This window comes from Barbatula barbatula, assembly GCF_947034865.1.
Source record: "Barbatula barbatula genome assembly, chromosome: 10".
Lineage (NCBI taxonomy): Eukaryota > Metazoa > Chordata > Actinopteri > Cypriniformes > Nemacheilidae > Barbatula > Barbatula barbatula.
The window spans coordinates 15,372,279-15,385,246 of NC_136773.1; the positions used below are offsets into that span (position 1 = coordinate 15,372,279).

Consider the following 12,968-nt stretch of genomic DNA (forward strand, 5'->3'; position numbering starts at 1 on the left):
CTCCAATTTTATATTTTTACACATACCTGCTGCCATTGCCAAACAAAACGCTGACGACAGCTGTAGTTAAACACAGTAAAACGAGTAGACTGAACAAAATCGATCTTCAAAAATGCTCGCGTTTCACTTCATAACACTTAATGCCTCCCCCTGTATACTAATGGACTTGTGACGATTTTTGGCCCACATCGGCCGTAAACTATTTATGTTGATGGAGGGAGGGGGTTGGGTGAGGTTAAGGTGTATGGTCGGGTCTATCAAAGCCCAAGCCTCATGTAGTGAGGTCTCGTATCATGAAGGTGATCGGGAGCATAAGAGGACGAGCGACCAGACCGTCAGTGAGAGAGGACCAGGCCTGGCTCGTTCTCGATATGCTCCCGATCTCCTCCGTGATATGAGACCTCACTACAGGAGGCTTGGGCTTTGATAGACCCGACCATACACCATGTGTATGCGTACAGCTGACGCTTGTTATCACTCACGCACCGGCCCCATATGTTAGCGGCCCACCAGGAAAACGCCCAGAACGCCAGTCCGCCACTGCTTGTGACAACTAAAGAAAAAGAGGTTTCCTTTATGTTTCTGGCCGATAGTAAAGGCTATGTGAAAAATAACCTTGTTCCCCAGTTTCTGATTTGGGCATACGTAGGAGGTAGTTTTTTATCTTAAAGGAACAATGTGAGATTTTTAGAAGATCTTTCTCTCCAACGTCTCTCTGCTGGAAAGTATCTCCATAGAAATGAGTCCAGTCATTGTCAAAAAAGAAAAGCCAACAAAACATGCTACCTAGCATTAGTAATGCGGTCAGGAGGATCTTTCTGCCTCCACCGAACCTCCGCCTACAAAACGTGTCACCATTGAAAAGGCGTCTATTTGCACTAGCTCCGCCCACCAAATTGATTGGAATAGACAAAGTGCAAGAACGATGCCACATCAAACACTCCATTGGCATAAAGTGTCAAGATTATTGAGTTGGCACTGGAGAACGGGGGTTTTATTACACCTTTGTCACTGAAAACTCTCTTTTACCTACGTATCTATATATCACATAATAGATCATAGAGGCATTTGTTTTCGATAAAACTGATTTAAGACTTAAAGTTACCCTTTCATCCATAAAGTTTAGGTTTAGGGCAAGGTCAGGGCTAGGTGTAGGGCTTTAATATCTCAAAAGTTGTCATTATTTTCATATTGTTTATAAATATAATGATTTACACTCTGTTATTATTGCATAATGTTTAATGCACAACAATACTGAGCTGCAAACAGGCCTAGTAACGTTATCTGCCACTATTTATGAATAGAATAACTTCTATTATATACCTTTCTACATGATCCAAAGAAAATCCACCTATATTTGGTTAGTGTAAATAGCATATTGCTAAGAAATGCTGCTATTTTCCCTTAGTGTAAACAGAACCTACTTCTGTTGAAACTAAGTGTAAATAGTGCAAATTGCTGCTGCCTTAATTAAAACCATAGATGACAGTTGTGTATGTTCAATTGTGAAAGATACATTAAAATAGTAAAAAGGGATTATAAGCCAAATCATGCTTTCTGTAAATACAATAGTTTATGGTTTTGGGTAGGCTAGTTGAAATGATTCAAATGTCTTTGAAATGTACTTATATGGAAAACATACCTGCTGTGTGTGGTCTCCCATAACCAATATTTTGGGGACGAATTTGCACAAATTTAAAAATGTAGTTTTTTATTAGGGTTGGGTGAAGGTTATGTTGTACATAGTACTGTGTTAATTTATTTGGAGTATGAAAGTCCCCACAATATGTTAAAAACAACCGTGTGCGTACCCTACTTATCTTTTATTGAAACAAAAAGTTTGAAAATCTGAAATAACTACTGAAAATACAGGTTTTCTTTTGGGTTATATAGCATTTATAACTGGCTAATAAACAATAAAAGTCTGCGGAATATCTCCGTTTAGAGAACTATGTAAACATGGTGTGTACTGTATTCACAATATTGAGAATACTTTGGTATTTTACATTAATATTCTGGCAGTTCTAACGGTGAACAGCTCTATGTGTGAGCTGATGCTGGTGAAAGTTTCAAAGGAACTGCAAGCCTCCACCTCTCCACAGTGTCAGCTGAAGTAGAAAAGCAGAGAGGACGCTCGTGTTTGCATGATCTCAATGCCACTTTCAAAAGGTGGATGAAACAATCTGAAGGACGGGAAATGTAATATGCTGCCGGTTATCCTGCACGGACAGTGAGAATGGTCGAGCGATAAGAGAGGAGAACCCGCATGTGCTGCCCTGCGCAAGAAAACACGAGATTGCGCTTTATACTTCAACCTAAAGGACGTTTTCATCGCTCAAGTCATGTCTATTGAACTGAGGATATTGATGTTTGGGATCGGGACTGCATTGGTTTTATTTGTCATTATAGCCGATATATCTGAAGTGGAAGAAGAAATCGCGTAAGTAAATGCGGGAATAACTTGCAATAAACCATCCGGATTTGCAGCCGTGTTACATGTTTCCCTCTTTGTTTCAATACGTCTTTGTGTTAACCCCTTTCCTCCGCGCTTTGCTTCTCGCCAGAGAGACTTTGTTGAAGCCTGGTCGCTTTACTTCAAACAATGGACACAGTCCATCTAAAACTGCATGCTTGTATGAATGTCGTGAAGATGGAAGATAATAACTGTGTGTTTTATGTTGAGTGCGCATTTGGTATATTTAGGGCTCGGTATGATACCAAGCATGGATTTGGATGCGTTTTCCAAGTCAGGGAAAGGGAGAGACTTGGGGATGTGGGAGACAATGTGGTTGGGTCCTGAGGAGGACCATTGTTTGCAAAGCAACAGCCTGTACATGGGCATACTTACATTTGAGGGCACACATATAATACAATCGGTTAAGTTTGTTATCAGTTTGGTTCAGTTGTTGGCAGTTTTGTAGATTGTAGTATTTGGAATGTGTTATCTTTAAGATTTTAGGGTAAATCTCATACCCATTTTATAGCAAGTTTAACAATCTAGTTTTTGGAATATCTGAATTTTCCGACTTCGTAATTGAGTCCTTCATACTTTTCGAAGTAAGAAATCCTGAATGAGAATCATTAGATAAATGTTGCTGACCCGAGTGATCTAAAGGCTTTATGTAGGTCTGTGGATTTGTTCTGCACTTGAGTATGTTCTGTTTGCTTTCCCTTACTACACGTGAAAAGACGGTCTCGTCTGTGGTTTGTGGCATCTACAGGATTACGGTTTGATTTGTTATTTTTAAGCTATCAGCTCGGAGACAAAAAATGAACAGTTTGCCTTTTTTGAGCTATAATTAAACCCTTTGGCTGAAATCCTCAGGCTTGCATCATTCTCACCGCCTTGGGACAAACACTTTAATGCTCTTGAGTTAGCAGAATGTTTAGGCATATATAAATTAATTGCAGGAATAAATGCATGAGGAAAAACAACACTCTATTACAGGATCAAATGCTATACACAAGATGTGCATGGAGTGGCTAATTTATCAAATTATTCATGCTTTGATTTCACACATTTGTAATTTTCTGTAGAGGCTTGCTTGGTCTTTAAAGTAGTGTTTTTATTTCATTTTTCTGCCACACTGAATAATGTTTATCAATTAAGCTTGGGAAGGGAATAATCGCTCCCTCATATTTGCTAACTTACCCCAAATATCCCAGAGACGAAATTTAATTGTAAACTTCCCAGTTGGGGTTTTCACGCCTCATTTGCTAGTTGACAGACACATAAGAGGACACCTCATGTCATTTTTTCTCAGATTATCGGTGAGATTTGCCAAGAAGTGATTATATTCTAAAATGTAATATCAAACAATGTATCTCTAGTGCAAATACAGTCTGAGAGCAGTTTAAAAAGCCTTGGGGCAAAACAGGAATTGCATTTGAATCTGCGGCCTTGCATTTTGAGAGATTTAGTGCAACACCTGGTTAATAATGCACATAGCCAAGACTTTGGAATGAGACATTATTATGTTGGTAGACAAATCGGAATGATTTGTTCAATGAAATATTAATATTGCTGTTTTACAAGTAAAATATACATCAGGATTATCAAACTAGACTTTTAGTAGTTGTAAGATAAAAACACTGTATAAATCGTGTAAACAAAGCATCTTGCATTCAATAGCTTCAATTCAAAATGCTGTTGTACAAATATAAGATGAAAGCAATAACAGCACGTTCTTTTGATGTTTTGTTTTAATAAGCCTTTTTGTTAAAACTAACACTCTTTTTCAGAGTATTCTCTGTATTGAGCATAATTCAACACAATGTAATCTTATAAGATATACAATTTTAACCACATTGATTTAATATTTAATGGGTAAATAAGTTATGTCATTTAACAAAACATGCTGATCAATAGTTTCCCATCAATAGTCTTGTGATTTAAAAATGGAGATTTCAGATAAAGAAGTGAAAAGGCCCACATCCCAGTCTTAAATATATATTATTATTGTAAATTATGTTTTTACAATTCTAAGCATAATTGCATCTGCACAAATTAGATTAATATTTACTCATTGATGGGATTTTACATAATTATTAATGGTGATATTACTGGTTAATGATGATGAATGTTTTGTACCCCCTCCTTTAATAGGAACATTGAGGAGTCACAGAAATTCCGGTTTGTCCTTCAGTCTAACAGGTTTGTAATCTGTGTTTTATCTTTTATGATTTATGATCATTTCAGAGAAAATGTTATTAGGATACATGCAAATGTACAAATATTCAACTTCCTGGTTTTTCAGTTGTGGTTTGGCCGTTTCTTTAGAAGCATGTTAATTATTGAGATTAAAATGAACCCAGAGTGCTAAAACATTTTTATCTGAGAATAAAATTTGAGCTATTTTATGAGGTTAAAAGGTCCAGTGTATCAAATGTAGCAGCATTTAGTGGCGAGGTTGTGAATTGCAAACAATGGCTCAGTCCACCGCTCGCACCGTTTGTCCATTTCGGGGTTCCGTAGAAACAACATGCTGTATTCCATGTAAGGGGACTTGCGGTGTATGTAGATAGAGATAGCTCTTTCTAAGGTAATAAAAACATAACACTTCATTATGTAAGGTCTTTATTCACCTCTGAAGATGTTGTTATTTATATTATATTGCATTTTTGTCAATAGATCTACCAAAAAATGACACACTGAACTTTTCTTTTTTATATATAGCAGCCATTTTTTTAAGACGTGTTATTTTTGAAGCCTTGTCGAAGTTGCACACAAAGATTACTTTTGGTGTCTTTCTTTCCTGCAGAACTTCAGTTCTGAATGCTGACCCTACTTCACTAGCCAGCTACAGAAGAGTCACAGCCTCTTCTTCTCCACTTTCACTCTCACACATACAAAACAAAACCGGCAACTTGTCCTCACCTGAATGGACTTTCAACAGAACCTTGTCCAACCTCATTAGGTATAACATGTGTACAAAGGCAACTTGAAAGAAAACAGAATGTCTTAAAAGTGACTTTGATTAATGAGTTATGCTGTCTGTGATTCCTTATCCAGGAAAAACATCTTGAGGTTTCTGGATGCTGAGAGGGACATCTCAATTCTTAAGAGCACCTTTAAGCCTGGAGATGTCATTCATTATATTTTTGACCGCCAGAGCACAACAAACATCTCTGAGAACCTGTATCACCTTTTGCCGACAGCATCCCCCATGAAGAACCAGCATCACAAACGATGTGCAATCGTAGGGAATTCTGGGATATTACTGAATAGCAGCTGTGGTCAAGAGATTGATTCACACGACTTTGTCATTAGGTAAAACTCCTTTTTATTAAAGAGACAATGTGCTGTATTGTCATATTGATATAAACCAAATTTTAACAATAATCATAAAACAATGTCATAAAACAGCATTTCATGAAAGGTTAGAGAATAAATAAGTCAATTTATTATTACCCCCCCCAAAACATTGCATATGATTGTCTTATTGATCGCTTTTATACCCTTTTCAGACCAACTTTATATTTGTGGTCTCTTATAGTATTTGTGCTCTTAAAGGGATAGGTCACCCCAGGAAATACAAATCTGTCAAACATTTATCCTCATGTCATTTAAAACTAGACTATTTCTTCTGTGAAACATAAAATATATTTTGAGAAATGTCTCAGTGGCTTTGTTTTCATACATTGGAAGTCAGTGGGGTCCGGTGTTGTTTGGTTGCCAGATTCCTACAGCAGAAATATGTTCTGTTGTGTTCCGCAGAAGTAAGATAGTGTCATGAAGGTGAATAAATGATGAAGAATTTTCATCTTTGGCTGAACTATCCCTGTAATACTGGATGTGGTAAGCAGCCCCATTATCCTCATAACTGCAATATAAATATTACACTGATGTTTCATCATCAGAAATAGTGTTAGTGCTTTCAAACTGTATCTTTGACAGTCCAGCCTTAATTGATTAATATTCCCATGGCACCACATAACAATTCCTATATTACATTATCATTCAGCTTTAATGTAACATTAATGTAACATAACACGTGTATTATTACAGTTGGTTATGCACCCCATTGATGTTTGAACTCAAGAAATACAGGTTGGATTTTAAAGCTCAAAGCTCATCTGGACATGACACAATGCTCTTTTGAAATAGCTGTCATTCCTGTTCTTTGGCATGACTTGTAATAGCTGATTGTCCACAGGCTTTCAGAATCGAAATGTACTTCAATTAGGTGCCAGAGTAAATTTGACATTTGTATAAGTCATATTAAGTCATAGCTCTTGAAACACAATTAGACTGTCTCCTGAAAGTAACTAAGGTTCATTTGTCTCCTGAATGTGTTTCCTGTAGACTACAATGGTTTCTTGGCTGGTTGCTTGGAGTTTCATGTTAACAGAAATGTGCTTTGTGCAATAGTAAGTGTAGTGTTCGATGGTTCTCTATATTAAATATTCGTATATTATGATCTGTAGGATTTGTGTTGGATGGAGTAAGTGAATCTGGTAGGTAATATAATTCATTTTTATTTTCATTTATTCATTTACATTTAAATAAAATACATTATCGTGTATGTATATGAAAAACATAGGAAATACCCCAAACTATTATTATTATTGGTTAAATATGAACACAAACTTCCCTGTTACCACTGAAAAAGATGCTGTTGTTGCTTTTTAATAGCCCAGTCCGGCCGTGACTTTGAGGGCTTTAATGTCATTCAGTCCTGGTCCAGGAACACACAGAGCCTCTCAGATTAGGTAATGGAGGAACTTAAACCCCTCCTGTGTGGTTGGCATGGCTGTTCATTACGGCAAGGACGAGGCTGTGTGGATGTGTGAGAGTGATAGCTGAGCTTCAGCAGTCGGCATCGAGCCAGCGTTGAGTGGAAAGGTTTTTCCAGGTGTTGTGGTAAAATGATCATGTCATTACCCTGTTCTCAATCTCAGTAGCATAATGTGTCCTTTGTCTTGTTTTATGGATTCTGAAGCGAAATGATGGATGAGATCTGAAAGATACTTGCTTGGAGTATTCAGTTATTGTCTCCTGTTTGTAGATAGGCTGTTAGACGATTAAAGATAATGCAAACTCTGTGTTTGATACTTTGACAAATTGGAGGAATGTTGTGAAAGAAACTCATTTAGTTTTTTGTAGTCTCTCAATGTGAATAGGGCAATAGTGTCTCAAAGTGAAACAAACTGCTCACTCCGCCCCTCCCTTTCGAAGCACTACGTTGGCTGACACAGGACCAAGATGTCATCGTGTTTCCGCGTCTTTGCCGAAGGAGATAACATATTTACGAAACTCACTCTGTAGAGCAGTTTGTCCATTTTGGGCTACTGTAGAAACAACATGGTGAATTCCATGTAAGGGGACCCGCTGTGTATTGAGATAGAAATTACGAATTCTAAGGTAATAAAAACATAAAGCTTCATTATGTAAGGTCTTGTTATGTATATTATATTGCATTTCTGTCATTAGAGCCTCCAAGAAATCACACATTGGACCTTTAATCCTCCAAAAAATTGCATTTGTACATGTAGGCATACTAGGCACTATTAATGGGCTCATCGTTCTGGATGTGCAATGAGATGTGTAATGTGATCAGTTTTACCTAAAATAACTATTAACACAAAATCACATGTGTATGCATTTGTACATAAAGCCTGTTTATGTGTGTATGTTTGGCAGGTGTAACTTGGCTCCAGTGGAGGAGTATGCAGGAGACGTGGGACTACGGACCAGTTTGGTGACCATGAATCCTTCCGTGGTGCAGCGTGCCTTCCAGGATCTGAACAGCGAGGAGTGGGTACAGCGTTTCGTCCGTAGGCTTCAGAGTCTCAGCGGAAGCGTGCTGTGGATCCCCGCCTTCATGGCCAAAGGAGGAGAGGAAAGAGTAGAGTGGGCTATCCATCTTATTCTTCTACACACTGTAAATGTCCGCACCGCATTTCCTTCCCTGCGCCTGCTGCATGCGGTCAGAGGGTATGTGTCTGTGTATGAATCATCATTGGTGTATGAAACCTCTTGCTTTTTATAGTTTAGTATCGATACAGTTCAAACACGCCACCTCACAGCAAGCGGCCGTTCCTATGAATTGATTGAGCTTGGCTCTAGTGCACACCAACATCCATATATCTGTATTCTTACAGAAGGTCTTTGTAAATTTGCTCAGTGAATTCCAGCTCCTCTTGGCTCAATTGTACTTGGCCCGCTGTGAGGTGCTCTTTAAATAACACAACCTTAGCCTCTTCCATTGACCCCTGAATATTTCAAGAGGGCAATTCAGGCTTCCCTCAGAGCAGAGTGCCTGGAATCTACTAATCTCACAATACACCTAGCAGGAAGGTTTTTCCATAGATCTGTATAATGTGGGTGGCCAGGATGAGATTAAAGGTCAAGCAAGAGACATCTGTCCCCTGTATGCTCTATTGAGAGCAAACCGCCATTACAATATGTGGTAGCTATTTAAATGCTAAAAAGTGGGTTCTTTTACAAGTGTGTTTTTTTCTACAACAAACTTAATTAAAGCGGACTTAAATTAAAGCGGACTTAAAACTTTTTGAGTTATAGTATGTACTGATTTGAAACACTGTGATCTGCCATTCTCTCAGAATGTAGGGTCCTATGAAAACGTGGACGAATTGTGAAATCCAGCCATAAAAACAGAATTCGCTGTATAACACAAAATGGCACGGAATGTGGCACATTTTAAAAAACCAGAAAGTAGTGTCGAAAGTAGCATAAACTTCATCTACAGAACAGCTCTGAGAGAGTTTATGTACACACTGAAATGAAAATTAAGTCCTTACATTTTTTTAAATATATAATACACCTTAAGAACTGTTGAATAAACTAGATAATTTCCTTAGATTACAGTAATTTACTAGTAAATTAAATGTAAATGTGCTAGTAAAAAATACAACCTCCATTTTGGTAGATTTAAAAAAAGAATAGAAAAAAATTAGAATGGGCTGGTAAGGTACTGATATAAATTAACATAGTTGTACATTATGCCTTATTTTATGGATTTTTCCCCATAAAGTAAAAAAATACTGTAGTAGGTTCTTTACTATAATTTATGAGTAAATGCTACACTATACTGTGTCTTACTCTTAGTTATTTTTCTTGTAGGGAAATATATTACTATTCTATAGGCCTAGTAAAAACACCTTAAAAATTAAGTTAAAACGGATTTCATAGGGTCCTAAGATTGTACAGCTGAAGTGAATGAAAAGTCCAGATGTCGCTTTGAGACACCAGATCCGAGAGCCCCCTGTTATCTCCAGCTCTTTTCCTCCAGCCCCCCTTTGTTGGTCTCGGCAGTTCTGAATGAATGACACCTCACGAAAACACAGAGAGAGCCCCATTGTGAAGGTTATTCAGGGGTGAGTGGTTTGCTTAGACTGGAGAGGGCTCAGTGCATCTTAATGCACATTGTTCAATTGTCTGATCTTCTCTATTTAAATGCAGTAGGGCTGTGCAGCCATCAGGTTTGTGTAAAGGGGAGTGTTGCACAAGCATATTTTGAAAAAAGGATTCAGCCTATATTCAGCAGGTGAAGTTCCTTCTTCAGTTACATCAGCTCTAGGTTTATTTACTTCCTGGTAGCATTTTCAGTGTTATTATGGATTTTGCTCAGTTAAGCATGCCACTGTGCCAGGTGTCTTCTTCCTCCTTTACTAGGTTTTCAAAAGAAAATAACGGATTTGATTCTACAAATATCAAACAATAATAGATAATAATACTAGTATTATGTAATATAAGTACGCAATGAAGAGCAGAATTTCTTACCTTTTTTTAACTGAGAGCCCCATTTTGACCCCAACAGTTTGATACCCACGAATCAGAGCAGGTGATGTTACCATAGAAACAAGATTTGCCAGTCCCCCTCCAAAAAGCAATACAAATGATGCAGTCAATCCATTCCACCGAATCTCAATCAATATTGTAGTCCCAAACTACAAAGAGTTTCTTGTATGTATTTTAATACTTTGCACTAATATATTGTTTTCTTATAGTCTATGACTTACAGTATGTGTTTTCATGTGTATATATATATATATATTTTCTATTTAGATGGACCTGTGGGTAGCATTAGAGTGTAACAAATTTAGGAAATATTATTCATTGACTTTCTGCAGGTACTGGCTGACCAATCATGTCCAGATCAAGAGGCCCACCACCGGACTCCTGATGTACACCATGGCCACACGCTTTTGTGATGAAATCCACCTGTATGGCTTCTGGCCTTTTGCCAATGATCCAGATGGCAAACCAGTTAAGTATCACTATTACGATACGCAAACTTACCGGTACACATCTAGTGCTGGTCCCCATACAATGCCCCTGGAATTTAGGACTTTAAGTGGCCTTCACAGACAGGGGGCACTGCAACTTCACACTGGGCCATGTAAACCTCCAACGTGAGCTTTGCTACAGGAATTTGAATAGTGCATTTTTTAAGGAGGTTAGCTCTGTGTTGCTATTAAATGATTGTGTGTCACACACTGGAAGGGGAGGACATGTGGACGTTTTAGTATGAGACCCACAGAGACAAAATGACAGAAACATGCTGTGAAGAAATTTGATTACCTGAATATTTCAGGTGAATATGACCAAATGTGAAACTGCAATATGGGCAGAAAGGGGGCATTTGTTTTGTGGAAGTGTATAACCTTAAAAGGTGAGCCATATTGTCCCTGGAGAGATATTTTATTTCTTCATAGCCCATATGAAACTCTCACGTCGTATTTTCATTGTGATTCACTGAATGTCTTATATATACAGTTTACTTTTTTTGTACTGTATGTCTTCAATTTGTCCACAAGATGGAAGCATTTGTGTAAAAGGATAAACTTACATTATTTAGTATTAGAACAGCATTAGCCTTTTGGGAAAGTTTTTTGTAAAGAGTATATGTTGAGAATGTCATTTTTGTTGCCTTTACAGTGTATGTGCTAAGCCCATAGACATCATGGCATCAATATTTGTCATTTTTGAACCACTTCTAATTAGGTTTGACATTTAATTCTTAAAAAAAAGAAGAATTATTGTCATTTCTTTTCAATGACAATAATGTAGTGCCTCAAGTAGGAAAAGAATGTTATGCTGCATCAATACTCAAATGACACTTAATAAAGTTGCCTTAGAAAGAGATGTAGTAGTGTTAAGTAGTGAAAGTAAGCAGCTGTTAAATGTACTCTGTTTCCACATAACAAGTTGTCTTATTTACTGAAGCTCTGAAATGTGCAGTAATGCTTGTGTTACAAGTGGAAAAAGCCTTGGAAAAGCCTCTGAGGGATTTAGTGTTTGCATAGTAAGGCAGCTGAATGGAGCCACACACTGAATGTTAACTGGAAAGATAAAATGTACCCAAATCCAGTTCACACCCAGCTGTTCACACACTTGTGTGTACCCAAGGATGCTCAGCGTCTAGGGACGCTCACTATGTAAACTTTGGAGTTTGTTAAGGCCACAAAGTATGTTTTTGGACTACTGACGGTATTTCTGTATCTAGGGGTGCTTTTCTTGGGGGGCGGGGGGTGTTTTGGATCCCTTTTGTATGTGATATATTACATGTTTAATAAATGTATTTGTGATAACTTATAAGAACATACTACTGTCTTCCCAGCATGTTTAAAAACATCAATGCCACACTTTTCCACAAGTATCTGATATACAAATTTATTGTATTTGCTTTTAGATCTGATAAGTATTTCTTAGATGTCCGTCATGTTTTGCACGCACCTGGCTAGCGAGGATCCACTTATGTGCTTTGAACCATGTGACCCGTCAAGAAAACATGAAGCCTCTTGCGCTGCATGTTGGTCTTATTATGTCTCCAGTTAAGTTATAAATAGATAATTGTCTCACCACAGACGTCAGCAGGGCCATCGGCTTAATGAACGCATTTATCCGTGTTTTAAAAATAATAGAAACAGTCTGTAACCAATATTACTCAACTTAATTAGGGTGCAGCCGACTTTGGGTCACAGATTTAGCACATTCAGAAGCCGTCCACATTTGCTGCTTTAAAGGTATGTTCATGATTATCAGTGTTTTCTTTTCCGTGGAAAAAGTGGAGATCCTTTTGTCTCTTTATGAATGACCTGTGTGTTTGGAGGCCCAATTAACTTAAACCCAAAATAGCTCATATAAGATGTGCATTTCTTTGGAGATTCTGTTGACTTGCTACTTTGTCTCATTTGTATAACAGAACTAAAACACATTGTGTGAAATACTTGGCCTCCGGTGCATATTTTAGGTCAGGCAGTGGATGTGTTATTCAAAAACCTTGAGCTGCAGCGACTTACAGGAAAGTGATATGGCTTGCTGGAAGATTTATGCTATAAAGAAGAAAAGAGCAGGAACTGAGGAGAAGAGAACCTCAACACAGGATACGCAGAATGACCACTGCCCTGGAAAAATAACATGATTTATTATTTATGAGCCGCATAACATCATTTTAACATCAGATATTTGGTGTATTGTCAGGCTAGTTTCTGGAAACGTG

The 12,968-nt window shown here is 37.8% G+C and overlaps 1 protein-coding gene across 1 annotated transcript; it reads left to right on the top strand.

The window, feature by feature from the left end:
- Window positions 1-2,100: 2,100 nt before the first annotated feature.
- st8sia2 (ST8 alpha-N-acetyl-neuraminide alpha-2,8-sialyltransferase 2) lies at window positions 2,101-12,070 on the top strand. Its single transcript, XM_079465237.1, has 6 exons — window positions 2,101-2,440; window positions 4,607-4,654; window positions 5,262-5,417; window positions 5,513-5,770; window positions 8,144-8,437; window positions 10,597-12,070. Exons 1-6 carry the CDS (start codon window positions 2,343-2,345, stop codon window positions 10,880-10,882), a joined length of 1,140 nt encoding a protein of 379 aa, XP_079321363.1. The 5' UTR covers window positions 2,101-2,342; the 3' UTR covers window positions 10,883-12,070.
- The last annotated feature ends 898 nt before the right edge of the window (window positions 12,071-12,968 follow it).

What these genes read in the sequence shown, in the direction of transcription:
- st8sia2 (XM_079465237.1), top strand. Translation starts at nt 2,343, where the DNA reads ATGTCTATTGAACTGAGGATATTGATGTTTGGGATCGGGACTGCATTG. An exon ending in GAAGTGGAAGAAGAAATCGC is followed by an intron (nt 2,441 to 4,606) that starts GTAAGTAAATGC and finishes CTCCTTTAATAG; the next exon opens with GAACATTGAGGAGTCACAGA. An exon ending in ACCTTGTCCAACCTCATTAG is followed by an intron (nt 5,418 to 5,512) that starts GTATAACATGTG and finishes TTCCTTATCCAG; the next exon opens with GAAAAACATCTTGAGGTTTC.